Source organism: Talpa occidentalis, unplaced genomic scaffold (assembly GCF_014898055.3).
Source record: "Talpa occidentalis isolate TD23 unplaced genomic scaffold, MPIMG_talOcc4v2.1 talOcc4.16, whole genome shotgun sequence".
Taxonomy (NCBI): Eukaryota; Metazoa; Chordata; class Mammalia; order Eulipotyphla; family Talpidae; genus Talpa; species Talpa occidentalis.
The window spans coordinates 375,067-396,123 of record NW_023601653.1 but is presented as its reverse complement, the minus strand read 5'-3'; the positions used below and the strand labels follow the sequence as shown (position 1 = coordinate 396,123).

The window sequence follows — 21,057 nt, the reverse complement described above, 5'->3', positions numbered from 1 at the left end:
TGGGCCGAGCTCGCGAGAAGCAGGAGCCGCGGGGCGGGGGCCGGGCGCGGGGGCCGGGCGCGAGGGCCGCGGCGGGCCCCGCCCCGGCCCCGCCCCCCGCGGACGCTGACCCGGGGCGCTCCCATTGGCCGCCTCTCGTGGCGAGCCGGGATTGGGCCGCGCCGGCCGGGGCGGGGCGGGCCGGGCCGGGCCGGCCAATGGCGGCGCGGGGCGGGCGGGGCGGCCGGGCCGGGCCGGCCAATGGGGGCGCGCGGGGCGGGCCGGCCGGCGCCGTCAAGCGGCCCCGGGAACGGCCGGCGCGGAGCGGGGGGCGCGGGCGCAGCTGGCCGGTGTCGCCCGGGACGCGTCCTCGCCGCCGCCCGCCATGCGCCCGCCGGCCGCGCTGGGGCTGCTGCTGCTGCTGCTGCTGGCGCCGCCGGGCCGGGCCGACCCGAGGCCGCCGCCCTGCCCGCGCTGCCGCGAGCTGGTGGACAAGTTCCAGCGGGTGGGCCGCGGGGCCGGGGGCGGGGCGGGGCGGGGGCCGCCCGGCGAGGGCGCTGACCGCCGGCTGCCCGCAGGGGATGGCGGACACCGCCAAGAAGAACTTCGGGGGCGGCAACACCGCCTGGGAGGAGCGGACGCTGGCCAAGTACGAGTCCAGGTGGGCGCCCCGGCCCCCCGCCCGCCCCCCGGCCCCCCGCACGCCCGCCAGCCCCCCGCCTCCGCCCGGCCCCCCGCCCGCCCCCGGCCCCCCGCCCGGCTCCCCGCACGCCCCCCGGCCCCGCCTCCGCCCGGCCCCCCGCCTGGCCCCCGGCCCCCCCGCCCGGCCCCCCGCCCGGCCCCCTGGCCCCCCCCCCCCGGCCCCCGCCCGCCCGCCCTGAGCGCCCTGCCTTGCAGCGAGGTGCGCCTGCTGGAGATCCTGGAGCGGCTGTGCGGGGCCGGCGACTTCCAGTGCAACCAGATGCTGGAGGAGCACGAGGAGCGGCTGGAGGCCTGGTGGCTGCGCCTGTGAGCCCCCCGCGCCCCCGCCCCGCCCCGCCCCGCGCCCCCGGGAGCCTGCTAACCCCCCTCGGCCCCCAGGAAGAAGGAGCACCCCGACTTGTTCGAGTGGCTCTGCGTGAAGACCCTGCGCGTCTGCTGTCCTCCAGGGACCTACGGCCCTCACTGCCTGGGTAGGTCCCTGCCCAGCGCCCAGGGCCCCACGCCCAGCGCCCAGGGCCCCACGCCAACCCCCCAGCAACCCATATCCAGCACCCTGGATCCAGCGCTGCTTCTCAAGCCACAGGGTCTTATAGCTGCAGGACACTCCTGGGGCCAGCACCCCGAGTGTGTGACCCAGCTGGGCCCCCCCATGCCCCCTGCCCACGCAACAGCGAGGCCAGGCCTCCAAGGCTGGAGTCCCTGGCGCCCCGCACCTCACTTGCCGGGCCTCATGCGGGCCGCGGACGCAGACCTGAGCAGGGTCTGTGTCCCCAGCATGCCAGGGTGGCTCCGAGCGGCCCTGCAGTGGGAACGGCCACTGCAGCGGTGACGGCAGCAGACAGGGCGACGGGTCCTGCCAGTGCCACATGGGGTACCGGGGGCCCCTGTGCACCGACTGTGTGGACGGCTACTTCCCCGCGCTGAGGAATGAGACCCACAGCATCTGCACAGGTACCGTGCCCGGTCTCTCCGGAGCCGCTACCCGAGGGGCAGAACCAGGGCTGGACGCAGAGCAGCATGGCCGTGGGCCTGGGCAGCTGTGTGTCCTGCCCTGACCAGCCTCAGAGGGGAAAACCAACTCCCTTCTCCGTGTCCTGAGTGGGCCAGCGGGCACGGACTGCACACGCCCAGGTCCCTGTGACCTGCACCAGGCCTCCCGCGCTACCCCCGTGCCCGCCAGCTGTCTGGGTACCGAGGCCCCTATGCCTGCTGCCTCTGAGGCCGTTCTGGAGGCCGAGCAGTGCGCCGGCTGGTCACGGTGGGTGCTGTAGGGAGAGGTGGGCGCTGACAAAGGCCCGGCACTTGAGACCATATGGTCTTGGCTACCGGGGTCCCTTGGGGCCGCCGAGGCAGGGCTTCCCCAGGTGTGGGGGCCAGCCTTCCTCTGCGGCACGGGGGTGTCTCTGGCGTGTTCTCTGTGGGGGCCGCCCAGGCACGGGCCGCATCCCCAGGCCTCCCAGCGCCCTCTGCCGGGTCCTCGCTGGCTTGGGGAACCGCTTTCTGTGTCAGTGACATGCACGCCCCAGGCCCAAGGCACCACCCCGTGGTGTCCACGCGTGGCTGGACACCTCCCCACCCCTGCCGGAGCCCCGCCAGGCGTGGCCACCCTGGGCAGCAGCTGGGAGCCCAGCCTCAGGGACCCGCCGTCCAGGGTGCCGTGGGCAGGGTTCCCTGGGGGCGGGCTGCAGCTCTCTCGGGCTCCGGCCTGTGCTTTGTCGTCACCTGCTGCAGGCAACCGAGCTGCCTCTGCTGGGACTTCACGTCGGGCCCCGCTGTGTGGGGCCTTGGCTGGAAGGGCAGCCTGACCCTCGCCCACTCTGCTCTGCAGCCTGCGACGAGTCCTGTAAGACGTGCACGGGGCCCACCAGCCAGGACTGCGAGCAGTGCGAAGTGGGCTGGGCGCGCCAGGACCCCGGGGGCGCCTGCCTGGGTGAGGCGAGGGGCCGGGCTTCCCACGCGTGCTCCCGCTGCTCCCTCCCCTGTCTGGCCTGCACCCGGCTGTCCTCGACAAGTCGCGTGAGGAAGCCTAGATGGCCCACCGCCCCCGCAGCAGCCCGGTTCCCCCACATCCCAGCAGCCGAGCCCCAAGCCCCAGAGACCCCTGGGCCTCTGTGCCCTGCCATCACGGCCAAGACGGCTCAGGGCTTCCCGCCAGCCGGTGACCGGAACGTCATGGGCCAGGCACAGGGAAGCTGAGACACAGGCCTCTTCCGCCGAAGCCCGGCTGCCGTGATGCTGGCCTGGCCCGGCTGTCTTCAGGGGCAGTGCCGCCCAGGGCTGCCACGCTGACCGCGCCTGCTCCCTGTGCTCCCTGCCTGCTGCCCCAGGCTGCCTTCTCCGGCCCAGGCGCACTCCGGCCTGTCACCCACCCTTGGCAGGGTCTCCCGCAGAGCCGTGTGCCGCCAGCTCTGCCCCGGTGCCGCTGGGGGGCGGGGGCCAGCTGCTCTTCCCCCACAAGACAGGCTTAGGTGCCCCCACAGCTGCCTGGCTCGCAGCCAGTGGGAGCTCAGCCTGCCCCCTTCATGAGGCGGAACTGGTCTCTCCCCGGCAGCCCCAGGCGTGGGCACGGCCCCGTGGCAGGGGTGCCCCCACCTGGCCGGTCCCTGGCCGGGCCCTGCTGCTACCCCAGGCATCCCGCACCTGCACCCCTGTTCGCGAGAGGCCTGGGGACAACCCCAACCCGCCTACGAGCAGGCCCTGCAGTCACCGCGCGGCTGCTGTGTTCCAGATGTGGACGAGTGCGCGGCCGAGACGCCCCCCTGCGGCGACGGGCAGTACTGCGAGAACACCAGCGGCTCCTACTCCTGTGAAGGTGCTGGGCGGGCGGCCCGTGGACCCTGAGCCCCCGGCCCGCCCTCGCCACGCCTGTCCTGCTTGCTTGAAACCCTGAGGGCCGCCCAAGCTCTGGGATTTTGCGTCACAACAGTCGGCAAAGCCAGGCCAGCCGGAGGCCACGAAAGGCCCCCCCTTGCCTGTGCCCGGCTCTGCGGGGACTCGGGCTCAGCGGGAGTGGGCGCCTCGGGGTCACTTGGTGGGTCATTAAGTGGAGCCAGCTTGCCCAGAGCGCGGCTGTCAGGAGCTGCGCCCGCTGAGTCTCTCAGTCTCTCATGCAGGCGGCATGAAGAAAAGTGTTTCAAGGTTTTGCGCCCCGGGGTGCTGGCGCCCCACAGCGCACGAGGCTGCCGTCCAGCATCCCCAGCTTCAGGCGGCTGCGCTCCGCCAACCCGAGAGCAAGCTGGACGCTGTGTGTGGTGTACAGCGGGGTGCCGGCCGGGGCCCCCATGTTCAGTCATTGGGCCGCAGCCCCAAGAGGCGCCCCTGTACCCTAGGAGCGGACCGGCTGTCCAGAGGCACCGCCCGCCCTGTGCCCTCAGTGTTGGGGTGGCCGGGTCCTGTAGCCGGGGTTGACGCCGCTTCCCCATTCCAGGGTGTGACGCGACCTGCGTGGGCTGCACCGGCAGGGGCCCCGGGCAGTGCAAGGAGTGCGTCCCCGGCTACGCCAAGGAGGACGGCCAGTGTGCAGGTCAGTGCACGCGGGACCGGCCGGCAGCTGTCCCAGCGCCCGGAGGCCTCGGAGTGGGGTGGGCGCCCCCCCCCCCGCCCCGCCCCGCCTCCGCCCCTGCTGTGAGCCTTTGACCCGGCCCCAGCTCCCCTGGTGGGCGCGGCCACCCCCTCGGCTCTCTGCGGCCGGAGCTCGCACCTGCCCCGGGAGGGTGCGCTCGGCGGCGCGGGCGCTCAGGGCCGCTCTCGCAGATGTGGACGAGTGCTCGCAGGCGGCGCCGTGCAGGCGGGAGGGCGAGAACTGCTACAACACGCCCGGGAGCTTCGTGTGCGTGTGTCCCGAGGGCTTTGCGGAGACGGAGGACGCCTGCGTGCCGGCTCAGACGGCCGGTGAGGCCGGGGCTGGGGGCGGCGGGCCGCGGGAGGCTGCCTGGGGTGGGGCTGGCGGCGGGCTGGGCGAGGACGGGCCTTGTCTTCCGGAGGCAACGCTGGGCCGAGGCCGCCCCTCGGGCAGTGCAGGGTCCCGGCCTGGGGGTGGCGTCCTGGGGTCCCAGCTGGTGCCGAGGCCTGTGGGCTCTGCCAGGTGCACCCCGTTTCCCTCCTCTGTGTGGCCCACAGGCCCCAGAGGAGGGTCCCCATGGGCTCCTCTCAACCCCATCATCCATCAGCACCCTGTTTCCAAGAGGGGCCCCTCCCCGGGTCCTGGGCGGGGCGGCCTTCCCAGGGGTCTTGAAGCATCTCTGGGAGGACGTGGCGTGCGAGCGGGACCCAGAGACGTGGCGTCCGCCAGAGTGACCACTCGACGTCCCAGTGCGAGTGCTGCGGCCAAGGGACCGTGGCCCGCCGGCCCCCTGGATGCCCCATGGCTCAGGGGACAGTCCCCGTGGCGCCCGCCCAGAGCCTCACGCGTGCTCAGCACCTGCGTCTCCCGGCAGCGGCAGCAGGAGACGGCCCGGACCAGCCGCCCTCCCGGGAAGACCTGTGACCCCTGCGAGTGCCCGAGCCCCCGAGCCCGGGCGTCTGGCCGGCGGGCGGAGCGGAGCCTGCTTGGAGACAGTCGACACCCGTCAGGCCCGCGAGGAGCTGCGTTTCTGGGTTGTTGAACAGATTCGTCTATTTTGATACTGTTGTTTGTAATAAAGCCGACGTGGCCGAGCCCGGCTTTTGTCTCGCCGGGAAGAGGAGGCACCGCCCGGCCAGCCACTCGGGGCTCAGCCTGTGGTCAGGAAGTGGTCAGGACCCTGGGAGGCAGGAGCCCTCACTCGGCAGGTGCCCGCCGCCACCATCCCTCCACCTGGCGTCCGGGTCGCCCCTGCTCTCCGGCCGAGGCGGTCAGTCCTGGGCTGGCTGGAGCCTGAGGGAGGATGTGGGCCCGCCACGCTGGGTGTGGGCATTGCTGCCCAGCTGTGGCCTGTGCCCAGGGGCGTCGGTGCCTGGCTCGGCAAGGCCCACACTGCGGTGGCTGTTCCTGTCCAGCCCTGGCCTTGGGTGGGCCCCAGTGGTAGCCTGTGTGTGGAGGAGGCGGGGGGAGGGGAGGGACAAGTTGGGGCCCCCCGGGAGCCTTGGGGGTGGACCCTGTGCACGGCAGCTCCGGAAACCCCTTGGATAAGGGGGTGGCGAGGAGGGCAAGCCGAGAGCGAGTGGGGTGCGGGGGCCTGGCAGGTGGGCTGGAGTGTGAGGCACAGGAGGGGCCGTGCCTTGGAGCAGTGGGGTGTCTAATCCTGGGGGGGGAGAGACATCTGTGCCCCAACAGGCGGGAGGGGCCCCCAGCAGGGCCTGCAGGGCAGCAGAACCTGACAGCCCCTTCCCAGCGGGGTCCCGGGGTGTCCTCCACTCAGGCGGTGGGGGGGGGGTGCGCGGACACCAGTGGTGCCGTTCCCAGGCTTCCTGCAGGGACCTGGGAGCGACGCCTGGCTGTGGGGGGAAAACCTGCCCGTGCCCTGCGCCTGGCGCCCCTGCACCCCCACTGCCGCACTTGTCTTGGGTTCCCCGGCGGCCCCTCCCTGCTTCGCGGCACTGCGGGGCCAGGCAGCTGTGGCAGAGAGAGGAAGGGGGCTTGGACCCGCGCTCCGGGCCCCCAGGCCAGCACGGCCCAGCTGACGGGCCTGCCCCAGCCCAGGTGCGTCTCCCTGTGGCCCGGGTGCGTCTCTCTGAGGTCTGGGGGGCAGGAGGGCGGCCTCAGCCCCCGCAGCACCTCACCCGGGGGAGGCTGGGGCGCCGGTCCTGGTGTGGGCGTCCCTGCAGTGCTCCCGCCCCGGGGCCCCACGGACCCCTGCCCCGAGGCAGAGCAGCGGCTGGCTGGGCGCTCTGCCTGCAGCGGGGCCCGTGCGGGGCCTGGGTGGAGGCTGGCGTGGCCAGAAGGTGGCGCTGTGGGTCCACCTGGGCCTGGCCAGGCGGCCGGCGAGTCCTGGGGCCAGCCCCAGCAGGAGAGAGTCCTGTTCTGGGGTCCCCGAGGAAGGGGGAGGCGGCGGGGCCACGCGGCCTGGGGTCCCCGCGGCAGGGACCGTGCGTCCTTCCGGAGGGCGGCCAGTGGGGGGCGCCCCAGGCCGACCTCGGGACAAGAGCCGTCTGCCCCGTCGGGGCGGGGTCCTCCCCCAGGAGCCGGGCGCACGCCTGGTTGTCCCCAGCGCCCGGGCCCCCAGCTGGGCGGGCCGTCCCCAAGGCTGTCGCAGGGTCCCAGGCCCCGGCCCACCCGCCCCTGCACCCGCCTGCCCAGGCCCTGCCGGCCCCAGCGCTGGACGGGAGCGCCCCGGCCTCAGGGACCATCATCTGCCCCGGCCTCTGGGGGCGCAGGTCCCCCAGGGCAGACTCCCCACGGTCCTGGGGCGGCCTCTCCCAGCAGGGGCGCCAGGCGTGGGGTGGGCCCTGCTGGCCGAGGCCGCCCCTCCTCTCGCCGCCCTGCTCTCCAGGCACCCGCCGGGGGCTGTGGCCTCTGGGGGCTCCTCTCGTGGCAAAGGTGGGGTCTCCCTACCCACGGCCAGCTCAGGGCAGGGCCGTCCCCAGGGCCAGGCTTCTGGCCACGCCCCGCCACTGCAGCCGGGGCGGCCTTTGGGCCCGGCCGCTCCACCCTGCTCAGCGCCCCATGGCCGCCCCGCCGCCCGGCTCCCGAGGGACGCCAGCCCCTGGCCGCCAAGACGCGCTGCCCGGCCTCCTCGCAGGCCTGGCCCCGGCCCCACCGGACGCTCCCCCAGCCCACCCTCCTGCCCGCTCCCCGCCGGCCCCAGCCCCAACAGCAGCTGGGGCCAGAGCGGCGGGGGTCGGGCCGGGGGTCCGGCCGGGGGTCAGGCCGGGGGTCAGGCCGGGGTCGGGCCGGGCCCTCAAGACACCCGCTGCAGCCTGGGCCTGGGAGGGGGCGTGAGGGGGGAGGGGCCTGGGTGCTGGGCGCCCCCCCACGGCACCTCGCATGTCCCAGGGCCCCCGCAGGTGGGCGCCCACCTCCCCGGGGCCGGCGGCACCCGCGGGTGCCCCCGCACCCTCCTCTGGCCCCTGCCAGGGTCTCTGCCCCGCGGGCCTGGGCCGCCCCAGGCGGGGGCGGACGAGGCGCGGGGATGGGCCTGGGGGCGCCTCTCACCCCAGAGGGGCTCACGCTGGACAACGCCGCGCCCCAGCCGAGGGACAGCCGCGGGCCGGCGGGGGCGCAGGAGCAGGCGGCGCCGGAAGCACAGGGGTGCGAGGTGCTTGCGGGGTGCCGGTCCCCCCCCATGCGGACGGTGGCCCGAATGCCCGGTGGGGGGCAGGGGCTCCCCAGGGAAACCAGACCGCGGACGGGAGGCGTCTCTCCAGGGTGGGCGTCAGCCCCACCCCTCGTCCCCGCGGCGCGGTGGGGCGCTGGGGCCCCGCGAAGGGGGCCAGGGGGCCGCTGCCCCCCATCCAGCTGTGCTGCCAGAGGCGAGGGCAGCCTGCGGGGCGGCTCGCACCTGGGCCAGCCAGACCCCCGGACTTGCCCTGAGTGGGGCGCTCCCAGGAGCTGCGGGCTGGGGGTGGAGGCCGGCACCCCTGCGAGCCCACAGCCCTGTCCGCCCGCCGGCCGCACCCCTCCTCTGCGCCCTCGCGCCCCCACACCCCTGCTCGGCTGGACCCGGCTGGCAGGTCAGCGGCGCTGGGGGGCAGGGGCCACCGGCTGGGGACCTCCGGTGAACCCCAGATGGCCTCAGCGGCTGCAGACAACAGAGGCCCTTGTCTGGGAGCCGGCTGGGAGCGGGGTACCAGCCCCGCGCGTCTCCAGCGCCGCCCTCGCTGCCCGCCGGCCCCTCGCCCTGCCCTGAGCTAGTAAAAGCTCCTCCGCAGCTGCTATAAATAGCCCTGATCCCCTCCTGGGGCCACCCACACCCCCCCCGGGGGCCCACTTGGGGCTGCACGCAGCCCAGCTGCCCCTCAGGGTCCCCCCACAGTGTGTCTGCCCCCATGGCCCTGCCGGCTCTGGCGGCCCCGAGGCCCCTGCCGAGCTGCCCTCTGAGGAGCGCACCGGCCCGGGCCGGCTGGGGCCTGACCCTGCGCCCTCCCAGAGCCGCCCCCCAGGCCACGCCTGCGTCGCGGGTCCTGCTGGCCGCGCTGACTCGCTCTCCGGGACCCCGAGACTGGCCCCCACCTGCTCCGCCCGGCTCCTGCCCCGGCCTGTCCCTGGGGGCTCGGGCGGGCGCCAGGCCCTGACCCCCACGCCAGCGCGGCTGGTGGTGCCGGCTGGACGGGCTTCGGGGCGACTGTTACTGAGCAGAGGAGAATCAGAACACGAGGCTGTTTACGGAAAAGCCGCGAAGCTGCAGGCCGGTGGCCTCCGGGGGACAGAGGCCCTTTGTCGGGAACACAGGAAGCGAGGATTTCCAGCCCACCGCGCCCATTCTCGGGCCTCGGCGGCTTCTGCTGGACACCAGCTGCCCGTCTGTCCATCCGCTCATCCGTGTGTCCCTCTGACCTCAGGCCTGTCGCCCGCCTGGGCCCGGCAGTGGGGACCCTGGGGCTGCCCCCCACAGGCGCCTCCCGGGCGCACGGGGCAAGCCCCAGTGCCCCCTGAGTCCAGAGCGTGGCAGGCGCAGGCCCCGAGAGCCCGGGGAGCGGGGGGCCGGCCAGCAGAGCGCTGGGGTCAGTGCAGCCGCGCCCGTGCCCTGGAGCCGGCACCGGTGGGCAGGCAGGGGAGGGGCGGCTGAAGAGCACTGCCCCCCGCCGGCGGGACAGGGGTTCTGGGGGTGCCACAAGGCTACCCACCCTCCGCTCCTGGCTGGCCCGGCCGAGAGCAGGACCTGCGGCGGCGTCTGTGGAGGGCAGTGCCCCAGGACCCGCCTGCGCTGCGAGGCACCGGGGAATGGCCGCTGGGCAGCGCCGAGCCCACACCTTGGAGTCGCCGTTCCGGGGTCTCCGCTTGAGCGGCTCCCACTGCCTGGGCTCCGGGCTCAGCGTCCCGTCTGTCCTTGGGGGTAGCTCATTACAGAGTGAACGACCCCCCAGGATGTCGAGCTGGCGCCACGGGGGTGTGGTAAGGGGCCAGGGCTGGGGAGAAGCTGGCGAGCCCTGGCAGGTGGAGGGGCAGCAGCCGCGCTGGGACCTCGAGGCTGGGCGGTGCGGAGGGGCAGGGGTGCCACGCCGGGGCTGGGCACATCTGCCGCAAGGGGCGCCGGAGTCCCAGGACCTGGGACGGCGTCAGAAAGGGGCCCCAGCCCTGGCCCTGTGGACGGCAGGACGAGGTGGGGAGCCCAGAGCAGTGGCCGCGCTGGTCTGGGCCCGTCTTGGCTCTGGCGGGGGCAGAACCGCGTCCCAGGCCCAGACGCACGCCATGGGGTGCTGCGGGGTGCCGTGGGGAGCCATGGGGTGCCGTTTCCTGCAAAGCCCGCGCGCAGGCTCATGTGTCAGACTCGCTGCGCAGTGCAAGGCCCGGGGCGCGTCCGCGGTGATTTTAACATTTGAACTTTCTTCACCAGAATGTTAGATAAACGCCGAACAAACTCGCCCGGCGAGCGGAGCGTGGGAACCCGGAGCTCCAGTTTCGCTCCTCGGCCGCAGGTGCCTGCTCCTGAGCGGCGGGCGCTGGGACCCCTCCCAGCAGGGGCGGGCGCCGGCCTGGAGCCTGTGACCGCTGCCACATCCCGGCAGGTGGGGCTGGCCAGCAGCGGGGCCTGGGCGCTGTGGCCAAGTCAGCTGCCCGTCTCTGCGGGCGGTGCAATTAAAATGCATGTGATTTTTATTTTATCTTGTAAAGATTTATTTAATTATGCACACAAGAACTGGGGTGCAGGCCAGAGGTGTGGGGGGGTGAGAGGACTCCCCAGAGACAGAGTGGGGAGCAGAACAGCAGACTGACTGAAATCCACTGCTGGGGGAGCAGCGGGTGAGGCAGGAGAGGCCTGCTGCGCCCTGTGGGTCACCTCCCTGGCCAGGGATCAAACTCGTGCTGCAGGGGCTGCGGACAGCTTCATAGGCTACGTCTTGGGCCTCCCCTGGTGGCGCAGTGGGTTGAACACAGCGCTGTGGAGCTGTCCGCAGCCTCTGCAGCGCAGGCTCGATTCCCGGCAGGCCAGGGAGCTACCCCCATGGCGCAGCAGACCTCTCCTGTCTCCCCGCTGCTCCCCTCAGCAGTGGGTTTCAGTCAGTCTGCCTGTTCTGCTCCCCACTCTGTCTCTGGTGAATCCTCTCACCCTCCCGCGCCTCTGGCCTGTACCCCAGCTTTGTATAAAAATAAATGCTAAAAAAAAAAAAAGATTTTATATATATATATATATATATATGTATGTATATAGTGCTGCGTCTTAACCCCTGCATCACCAGGAAGGCCCCTGCATGTGATTTTTAAAAAGGCATTTTCCTGGCCTCCTGTCCCAACCCCTGCCCCCCCAGCGCCATGTGGCCACAGGTCTAGGCAGCCCAAGGACCCAGCAGGTGGGAGGCAAGGGCTGAGCCCAGCAGGCAGAGTGGGGGGCTGGTTTACACTGCACCCCGCGCCAGGAGGCCTCGGAGACACTGGGTCCAACAGGTGCCACTTTCCAGCCCTGGTGCCTTTTGCTCTGCTCCTGGAGGCTGGGCCAGCGGGCTCCTCCCACGGCCAGGGCCAAGGCCAGCAGGTCTGCTTCCAGGGAACCCATTTGTCATGCAAATACCCCAGCCTCCGCCCAAGCCTGCCCTGTGGTCTGGAGAGCTGCCAGTCCAGGGCGGGGTCCTCCCTTGACCCCGCTGTGGCCCCACAGGCTGGGGTGTCCTCTGACACCACGGGGTGGGGGCAGGACACCGGCCTCTGCCCTCCCTGGGCGGCCTCCAGACTGTGAGCCTGGTGTCCATCCAGCGCCCAGACTGGAGTCCAGTGCCGACCGCAGCTGGGACCCTGCACTGGGGTCCATCGGCCTCTGGGTCCAGTCACCTGTGGGGCCAGAGTGAGGCCCGATGACGCTGGTGGCACAGCAGGTGCGGGCCACCTAGCGTGGGGGTGGCTGGCTCTGGGCCCTGGGTCGGGGTGCCCATGGGTGGCAGAGCGGGCTCCACAGCTGCCCTCCACTGGCCCAGTGCCAGGCCGCCCAGCCCAGGACACGGTGTGCAGCCGGCACAGGGCGTGTGTTTGCTTGGCTCCCGCCGGCCGGCAGGGCGCCCCAAGCCACAGCGCCCACAAGGGCCTATTGTGTGCCGGCCACCGCCTGTGCCCCGCCCCCGCCGCGTCCACGGTCCCGCTGCGTCCATGGGACCCTGCTGCCCACGCCCCAGCCCAGCCCACCCATGCCCCCCGCCCACGCCCCGCCCCTGCCCACTCCAGAACCCTCGAGGCCTCCCACCACAGGACACTGGCCCCCCAGCACCCTCACACCCCACCGCTCTGGGCCCGCTTCCCTGGGGGCTCTGCTGGGCTTCTGGTCCTCTCTCCCCTGACCTGTCCCTCCTGAGTGGTCTTGGTCACGGGCAACCCAGCTCCCTGGGGGGCCGGACCCAATGTCCCCCAGCTGGAGACCCCCCAGCAGCCACCCCAGGGAGGGACCCGGGGCACAGAGCCCTGACTGCGGGCAGTGGGCCTTCTGTGGGAGCCCCGGACAGGGGCGGGGGCGGGCGCCCGGGCCGCACTGGCTGATGAGGGGCTGCAAGCCCTGCTTCCCTCCCTCCTCAGGGCTCCAGCCCCACCGAGGCCCTGGGCTCCAGGGGTGCAGGGGAGAGGAGCAGCCCCTGCGCCCTCCAGGAGGCCACTCAGACCCCTCAGGGCTCAGGCCCGCGGCACCTGGGCCTCGCCTCCCGCACACGGGCACACAGGCCACCCTGCCGTGCAGGCCCAGCCCCCGGACACCCCAAACCTCCGGGCTGGGCCAGGAGAGCAGGAGAGGGCCCAATGGCCCCGCTGTGCCGCAGGCCGAGGGCAGGCCTGGCTGTGTGGCTGCCGGTGTAGGGCGGGGGGTCGGGGGCCCACCCGTCCACCCTCAGGACTGGGCTCAGCAGGAAGCGGGGTGGCCCCTGCAGGCTGAGCCCTCAACTGAGAGCGCCGGGGAGGGCAGTGGGTGGGGAGGGTGCTCTGGCTGCGTCTTCAGCCCCACTCGGCCTCCCTGGGGTCTCCCCATCTTCCACCCCAGCCCCCGGGCCTGCTCTGGACGTGCGGGGGACAGGTGCGGAGACCAGGCGGATGGGCGGCCCCTGCAGGGCTCCCGGTAGAGCCGCTCTGCGCAGGCGCGGTGATGGCACTGGGGTGCCGTGGGGGCTGCGGGCCGGGCCGGGCGGCCAGTGGGCCAGTCACACGGGGGTGCAGGCAGCCCAATCCGCTCCGGGCCCTGGCTCTGCCCACCCGCACCCCAGGGCCCCTGGCCAGTGCCTGGGTGGCCCTTGAGCTGCCTGCGCAGGGCCTGCCGCTGCACCCACTGCTGCCCCACTGGCGGCTGCGAGCCTGGGGTCCCAGAGGAGCCGGGGCCGGGGCCCGGCGGCTGCCCCTCCCCGCTCCTGCGCTGGCGCTGCTGCCTCTGCCACTGCCTCCCTCGACTTTGGAGTCTCCCTCAGAGCCCCCTCACCCCACTGGGTGGCCCCTGACCCAGGAGGGTGCCCACCCCTCCTGTCCTGTCTCCCGGCCCTGGACTGCACCAGGTCTGGCCTCAGAGCCCAGACTGTCCAGCCCGGGCCCCACCTCCCGAGTCCCCGGGACCCCGTCCTGGCTTTCCTCAGGCACGTGCCCTGCTTGAGCGGGCAGCGTGGCCAGGCCCGTCGCCGTTTCCAACTACACGGGGGTCCCCAGGAGGCCCAGGGTGCCCTCTGCCCTCGAGCACCATGTGGGCAGCGCCAGGCCAGAGCAGCCTCCTCGGGAGGGCCGGGAGAAGCTGCACCGCTGGGCAGAACGGCCAGAGGGGGAGGCCCAGGCGGGTCCACCGGGACCCCATGCCCCAGCGGAGCGGGAGCCAAGCCCGCCCCGGGCAGCCGGAGAGGGAGCTGTGTGGGCAGAGCCGCAGGGCTGGAGCTGCTGGTGAGCAGGTGGGCGTCCCCAGGGTGGGTTCCCAGGGTGGGGGCCTGGGGTAGGAGTCCTAGGGTGGGGTCCCAGGGAGGGGGGCCCGGAAGGGGGGCCCCCAGCGTGGGGGTCTCTGGGTGGGGTCCTGGGGCGGGGGTCCCCGAGGTGGGGGCCCGGGTTGGGGACTTGGCCCAGAGGAGAAGGGTGAGTCCTTCGCCGGCTTCCCGCCCCCTGCGCCGGGCTCCGCGCTCAGAGGCTCGGGGACGCTGGCGGCCGGGAATGTGCCCCACACGGGCGGGGCCCCCGGAGGCCGGGCCTTCGGTCACGCCGGTCCCCACGGCATCCTGTTCCCCCCAGATCCTCGGAGGGGCTGCCTGGCGACAGCCCCGACCCTGGGTCTGCCCCAGGCCCTGCCGTGACTCGGTGGCCCTGCTGTTGGGGCGGGGCGGGGGGGGCTGGCCTCTCCTGGACGGTGGACCCGCCGGGCGCAGGGCTGAGAGGAGGGGATGGGGCAGAGCCGCCCCAGGACCACCTGCCTGCGGCCCGCTGCCTAGTGCCCCGGCCAGCTGGCTGCGTTGTGCGCACCTGAGCGCTCACCCCTCCACAGAGCACCCCGGGGTGTGGCCGCCTGGGCCTTGACCTAGGCTGACCAGAGCCGGGGCGTCCAGGACGTCCCCCCGCCAGCTGGACCCTCCCAGCTCCGGGCTCCTGCTCTGGAACGGCACAGCGGGGCTGAGCTTGGGGCGCTCGGGGAGAGCTGGGACAGGGTGGGGGGGCCTCTCTCCAGAGCCCACCAGGTGCGCGCTGGCCCAGGCCCGCCCCCCAGCAGCCCTGAGGCTGGGCCACCTGCCAGGTGCAGCCAGGGCGAGGACACCTGCAGAGCCCTGGGCAAAGCGGGGTCAGGGCAGCGCTCTCCCCACGCCTCTGGCCTCTGCTGTCCATGTTGGGGTCTCGGAGGCTCAGGGGCCAGAGCCCCAGCAGCTCCCCCATGTTGGCGTCCCCCGGTGGGCACTGCTTCCTGGATGGGGTCCCTGAGGCCCCCCTCTGTCATGGCCCAGCCGGCCGGCACGGGGGCAGCTCTGGGAGCTGGACTGGGTCCTCTCAGCACTTCCGCAGAGGGGGGTCTGCAGGGGATGTGGGCTGGAGGGCCACGGCCTCAGGCTCCTGCCCTGGCCGCGCTCCGGTCCCGCCTGCCCATGCCCTGCGCGCCCAGCCGGCCTGGAAGGAGACGCCAGCTCTCGAGGAGGTGCCTCTGCGGGGCCCTGCAGACGGGGCTGCCCGGCCACCCCACCCTTTGTCCACAAGCAGGACCTTCCGCGGAGCCAGACACCCCCAGTACCCCCAGATGTGGGGTGCTCTCCCCTCTGCTCCTACTTCTGCATTTCTCAACCAAAGAGGGGCCCCACAGGGAGCCTTGAGCTGTGGGGGGGCTGCCTGGGACTGGCGGGGGGCTGGCGAGCCTGACCCGAAGCCGTCCCCACCCTGCGCTGTTTCTGTCCAAGCTGACCCGCTCTCGGGCAGGGCTGGTGTCGCGGCCGTGGCGCACCCCGGGCACCCCACGGCTCCTCCTCCTGAGGCTGCCGCCACCGGGAGACCGGGTGAGGCCCGCCCAGGAGACCGTCCAGGGACCCCAGGACGGGACCGCGTCCGGGTCCTTTCGTGCCGCGCCAGGTTCCCCAGGGCCCGTGTTCTGACCCTGGGGTCCCCTGGGGGGACCGTCTTGCATGGGACACATGCTCCCCCCGCCCCACAGGCCTCACAGATCTGAGCCCCAGGCCCTTGCGCCCCCCCCACGCCCAGCACAGGTGCGAGCGCCCCCAGGCTCCCCTGCCCTGGGCCAGCATTGGCGATGCCGCAGGGCTCCTGCCTGTGGGGGCCGCGTGCAGGTCGGGGGCGACTGAGCTGGGCGGCCAGCGCACGGCTGGGCTCAGGGAGAGCTGGGGCACGGGGAGGCAGCCTCCACCCGCCACGCGGGGCTCCCGAGCTCACCTCCAGACCAGGTCTCCCTGGGACCCCGCCTCTCTGGATGAGGTCCCAGGGCCCGGGCCGTGACCAGTGAGTCTCCCAGTCACCTCTCCGGGCACCCACCGTTTCAGTGCAGGCGCCTCCGCCACGTCCTCGCGTGGGGCGGGGGGCCGGGCCGGGAGGGCTGGGGACACCCCTGTGGTCTGGGTGGAAGGGCCGCCGGGGTCTTCGCCCAGGTGGTGGGCAGGGCCCGAAGCGGGGTCGTGGCCTGGGCCTTCGGCCGGCCGAGAAGGGGGGGAACTCGGGGGCCAGAGGGCGTGAGGCCCCGGCCGCGGTGGGAAGCTGGGCCGGGGATCACCCAGAACCCACCACGGGATGGCCTGGCCCCAACCCAGAGGCCGGGGGGTGGGGCGCCCTGGCTGGGCGGCCACGCTTCCCGCCACCACCCCAACACCGAAGCCCGTCTCAGCAGAGCTGGCCTCTGGGGTGAGCTGGGAGGCCCCCCTGGTTAGGCGGGGGCCACAGCATCTTTGGTTTCCCAGGGCCTCCTGGGTCAGGAGTCCAGGCCGGTGCGGGGGGAGCCCTCGGAGGGCTGCAGCCGCAGAGCGGGGAGCTGAGACGCCGCTGGGCCAGGGTTCACGGTGGCCACCCGCGGGCTCCCCGCGGGCCCCGCCCCTCCTGCCCTTGCGCCAGGCTGCCGCTGGGGAAAGTGGCAAAAGCTGCGCCTCTGCTGGCCCCCTCCCCAGCGGGTGAGAGGCCGAGGTGGAGGCCAGGCAGGGCGAAGGCCATTGGCCGCCCCAGGCCCCGCCCAGCCCGCCGGGCCTGCCGGGCTCCTGCCGGGCTGTCTCCTCGCCAGCCAGCCAGCCCTGTGGTCAGGCCCAGGTGCTGGGGTCCTGCCGTGGGAACCCGAAGGGGGCTCGGGAGAGGTCCCCAGCCACGCGCGAGGCACGGGTGGATCCGAGGGCCTGGGGTAGCCGTGCGGGGCCCACGGCAGGAGGGGCCTGTGGACGGTGGGGGTGTGGACACCCCCCAGACCAGAGTGGGGGCAGGGAGGCGCTGTGGGAGGCGAGTGGGGGTCCTCCATGCCTGGGTTAGGGTTTCAAGAGGCCAGGGCAGCGTTCAGCACGTCTGTGGGGTGTCTGGGTGCGGCTGGGGCCACTGGAGGAGGTCATGGGCATTGGCCTGGGGACTGGGGTGGACGAGACTTGCGGGGCAGGGAGGTCCAAGGGCCCAAAATGGGGCGGAGAACAGCCGGGGTGGGACAGGCAGAGCCTGGGATATGCGGGCCCGCCTGTGTCACCCGTGGGCACTTGTGTATGTGCAGGCGTGTGCAGGGTGACGCTTGTGCGTGTGTAAGGCGAGTATGAAGGCCCTGGGCCAGCCAGGTTCTGGTCACCATGGCAATAGTGCCCCTTTGCAGGGGGTGGGTGCTCCGCTGGTCAGACGCTTCCCTCGGAAAACACCTGCTTCGGGGACAGGCGGGCAGGAGGCCGCCTGGTGGAGGGAGGCACTGAGCCGCTGACCCAAGCCCCGGGCACCCTAGGTCAGTAGGGTAGCAGGACAAGGACCTGGCCCTCCACCCTAGCTACCTTGCTCCAGGGACCCCTCCCAACTGGCTGCTGGCCTGGGTGCGGCCAGCCTGCAGGGCCAGAGCTATTCCTGGGACCCACCGGATGGACCTTCCAGACCAGGAAGAAGCAGGCGGGCCTGGCATCCTGTGCTGCCTGGGACTGGTGGGGGTGGCCAGTCTGGCAGGGAAGGGTGCTCCGGGGGCATTGGCCCCAGCACCCCACCCAGGTGGTAGGCCAAAGGACCTGGGCCCCAGAGCTGACTTTGCTGGGTCTGAGGCTCTGCAGCTGAGCTGGACCTTGGGGCAGGTCACCCTGAGCAGGCCAGGACAGGCGGGGAGGGCGCTGACCTGACCCCCATGGAGAACGGGGGGAGGGAGGCTCTGAAGAGACGCCCCTCAGGAAGGAGGCTGCTCCTGGGTGCGCCTGCCAGCAGCTTGGACCTGAGCACGCGTCCCCAGGGCAGGGCTGCTGGGTGGGGGACACGCCCCCCTTCCTGAAGCAGCTCAGTCCCTCTGCCAGGGTCTGGGGAGCTGGGTGCAGGGCTGCCCCTCCCCTGGGGTGCTGGCCTCCTGGGGCTGCCTCCTGGCCAGGTGGCAGGCCACAGCTCAGTCAGACCCAAGAGAAGTGCAAACAGAGCTGTGCGTGGACCAGGCCACGGGGGGCCCCACTTTCCGTGCTGGGACCTGGGGGCACAGGCCCTTCGGGGATCGCACCCAAAGGTGACACCAGCTGGGTGACCTGCACGCTTAGATCCCAGCCTGGGCTGGGGGCTGCCAGGCGCACCTGCGCGGTGGGAAAGCCCGCCTTGGACGCCCGGACCCTCCAGCCCTCCAGCCCGGGGGCTGTGTGGGAGGCGGCGGGCCGGCGGGCTGCTCAGGTGACCTTGGGTCAGGCCGCAGTGCAGCCCGCGGGCGGGACCAGGCGCCTGGGAGTCCGCACCAAGCAGAGGCGGACGCTCGGGTCCAGCTCCCGGCCACGTGCACTCGGGCAGGCTCGGGCCCTGACTGCCGCCGCCCGGTCAAGCGGGGCCCTGGCCGCGGGGCCGGCAGCCGCCCGGGGGGTGCGGGGTGCGGGGGGAGCCGGTGACGCGCCGGCGGCGGGAAGGCCGGCCCAAGGGTCCGCGGCGGCAGGCGTGGCCAGGGAGCGGCCCGGCCCGAGGGCGGCCCCGGGGCCCCGGCCGCCAGCCCGCGCCCACCCGGGGGGCCTGGGGGCGCGGGGGTCCCCAGGAGGCGGCCCCGCGCCGTGTGCGCGGAGGGGCGAGCGGGCCACCCCAGACGCCCGCGCATAGCCCGGGGCGGCGCGGGGACGCCCACTGACCGCCGCCCCTCGTCGGGACCCGCGCCCGGGGGGCCCCCGCCCCGGCCCCCGCCCCCCGCCCCGAGCCCGGCCGGGAAGGCGCCGTGTCGGCAGTGACCTTCCCCGGAGGGCCGGCCGGAGGCGGCCCCGGCCGGTCCCCGCCCACCGAGCGCTGCCATTGGCTGGGGGCCTGTGTCCTTTTAAACCCCGGCTCCCATTGGCTCCTGCGGCCCCTCCCACGGCTCGGCCACGCCCGCGGGGACCGCGCGTGCGCAGACAGTGCGTGTGGCGGCGAGCGCGCGAGGACGCGACGCGTCAGGCCGCGCCACGCCGTGCGCCTCCGCGACTCGCCACCGCAAACTAGTTCCGGCGGCGCCCCGCGCCCCCCCCGGCGCCCCGGGCCCCGCCACCCGGGCGGGGGCGGCGGCTCGCCCCGCCGTCGCCTCGGCGCCTCGCCCGGGCCCCGGGTCCGCGCGGCCGCGTAGACCCGGCGGGCGGGGCGGGGCGGGGCGCGCGTGCCCCGCCCCCGCGGAGGGATCCGGGCGCGGCGCCCCAAAACCCCGGGGCGAGGCGGCCGGGGCGTGGGAGCCCCTCGGCCGCGCCGCGTCGTCGCCGCTCGCGGGGCTCGGCCCGGGCCGCTGCGTCGCGCGGACGGCCGCCCGCCCGGGCGGGTCTCGGCGCTCGCGGGCCGCAGCCCCCGGCGGGCGGGCGGGCGGGCGGGCCGGGCCGGCGCGGGGCGCGATGCTGCTGTCCAAGTTCGGGTCCCTGGCGCACCTGCGCGGCCCGGGCGGCGCCGACCCGCTCCCGGCCCGGCTGCTGCCGCCAGGTGGGCGGGGGGCCGGCGGGGGGGCGGGGGGCCGGGGGGGCCGGGCGCGCGCTCAGCGCCCCTTGTCCCGCAGGCAAGGCGGACCGCGAGGCCTTCGAGAAGCTGTACCAGGTGGGCGCCGTGCTGGGCAGCGGCGGCTTCGGCACGGTGTACGCGGGCAGCCGCCTGTCCGACGGGCTCCCGGTGAGTCGCCGCGGCGGGCCGGGCCCTCGCCCCGCCCCGGCCGCGCCCGCGCTGACCGCCCCGCGCTGTCCCCGCAGGTGGCCGTGAAGCACGTGGTGAGGGAGCGCGTGACGGAGTGGGGCAGCCTGGTGAGTGCGCGCGGGCGGGCGGGCGGGCGGGGCCGGGGGTCCAGCGGGGCCGGCGGGCGGGCGGGCCGCGCTGACCTGACCGGCGTGTCCCGCAGGCGGGCGCGGCGGTGCCGCTGGAGGTGGTGCTGCTGCGCCGGGTGGGCGCGGCGGGCGGCGCGCGCGGCGTGATCCGCCTGCTGGACTGGTTCGAGCGCCCCGACGGCTTCCTGCTGGTGCTCGAGCGGCCCGAGCCGGCGCAGGACCTGTTCGACTTCATCACGGCGCGGGGCGCGCTGGACGAGGCGCTGGCGCGGCGCTTCTTCGCGCAGGTGCTGGCGGCCGTGCGCCACTGCCACGCGCGCGGGGTGCTGCACCGCGACATCAAGGACGAGAACCTGCTGGTGGACCTGCGCGCCGGCGAGCTCAAGCTCATCGACTTCGGCTCGGGCGCGCTGCTGCGCGACACGGTCTACACCGACTTCGACGGTGAGGGGGCGGGGGCGGGGGCGGCCGAGATCCCGCACTGCGGAGCGCCGGGGAGCCGGGGCTCCCCCCCCCACCCCCTTGCCGGGTTGTTGTGAAACCCGAGCCGCGCCCTGTGACCCGCGCCTGCCGGGGCGGGGCGGAGGCCGCGCAGGGGTGTCTCCAGGGCGGGGCGGCGCGCCCCTCGTCTCGGGCCCGCTGACCCGCCGCGCCCCCCAGGCACGCGCGTGTACAGCCCCCCGGAGTGGATCCGCTACCACCGCTACCACGGGCGCTCGGCCGCCGTGTGGTCCCTGGGGGTGCTGCTCTTCGACATGGTGTGCGGGGACATCCCCTTCGAGCAGGACGAGGAGATCCTGCGCGGCCGCCTCTTCTTCCGGAGGAGGGTCTCCCCAGGTGCGTGCGCCGCGGGGGGGGGTAGGGGGGCCGCAGGCAGGGGGCCGCGGCCTGACCCTCGCCCCCCCCCAGAGTGCCAGCAGCTCATCCAGTGGTGTCTGTCCCTGCGGCCCTCCGAGCGGCCCTCGCTGGACCAGATCGCCGCGCACCCCTGGATGCTGGGGCCCGACGCGGGCGGCCCCGAGAGCTGCGAGCTGCGGCTCTGCGCCCTGGACGCCGGGGGTGCGGCCAGCACCACCTCCAGCAGTGAGAGCTTGTGAGGAGGGGCCGGCCTGGCTGGTGGACGCCCGCGGGACTGGCCGGGCGGCGCCCCCCTAGCTTTGAGTGCCTTTCCCAGGGGCCGCGGCCGGGTGTCCTGCGTGCCGTGCCCGGAGGCCGCGTGGAGGCGAGGACCCCAGGCCGGCCCTCCCGGGCGGGCTCCTGAGAGGCCCCTCGGCGCCCTGGGCCAGGCCGGCCGGACCGCACAAGCAATGCAAGGCCGCCCTGCGGGTGTCCAGGGGCCGCGCGTCCCACCCACGGGCTATTTATTGTTTAATTTATTCCTTGAGTTTCCTCCTCCCTGCAGCCGCCGGGGGGTGGGCTGGGAGGCGGGGCGGGACCCCCACCCTGCCCGGGTCTGCGGGGAGGCTTGTACAGGGGCTAATTTAAGGGTCGGGGTTCGCC

At 74.2% G+C, this 21,057-nt stretch overlaps 2 protein-coding genes across 2 annotated transcripts; both read left to right on the top strand.

Annotated features, from left to right (window-relative positions):
- The first annotated feature begins 364 nt into the window (after positions 1–364).
- CRELD2 (cysteine rich with EGF like domains 2) lies at positions 365–5,410 on the top strand. Its single transcript, XM_037513364.2, has 10 exons — positions 365–484; positions 558–640; positions 877–987; positions 1,060–1,151; positions 1,456–1,632; positions 2,510–2,611; positions 3,410–3,493; positions 4,109–4,204; positions 4,435–4,572; positions 5,118–5,410. The coding sequence occupies exons 1-10, from the start codon at positions 365–367 to the stop codon at positions 5,165–5,167; spliced, it is 1,053 nt and encodes a 350-aa protein (XP_037369261.1). The 3' UTR covers positions 5,168–5,410.
- Positions 5,411–19,140: 13,730 nt separating this feature from the next.
- Positions 19,141–20,758, top strand: PIM3 (Pim-3 proto-oncogene, serine/threonine kinase). Its single transcript, XM_037515141.2, has 6 exons — positions 19,141–19,225; positions 19,299–19,408; positions 19,486–19,536; positions 19,632–20,001; positions 20,218–20,394; positions 20,467–20,758. The coding sequence occupies exons 1-6, from the start codon at positions 19,141–19,143 to the stop codon at positions 20,652–20,654; spliced, it is 981 nt and encodes a 326-aa protein (XP_037371038.1). The 3' UTR covers positions 20,655–20,758.
- The last annotated feature ends 299 nt before the right edge of the window (positions 20,759–21,057 follow it).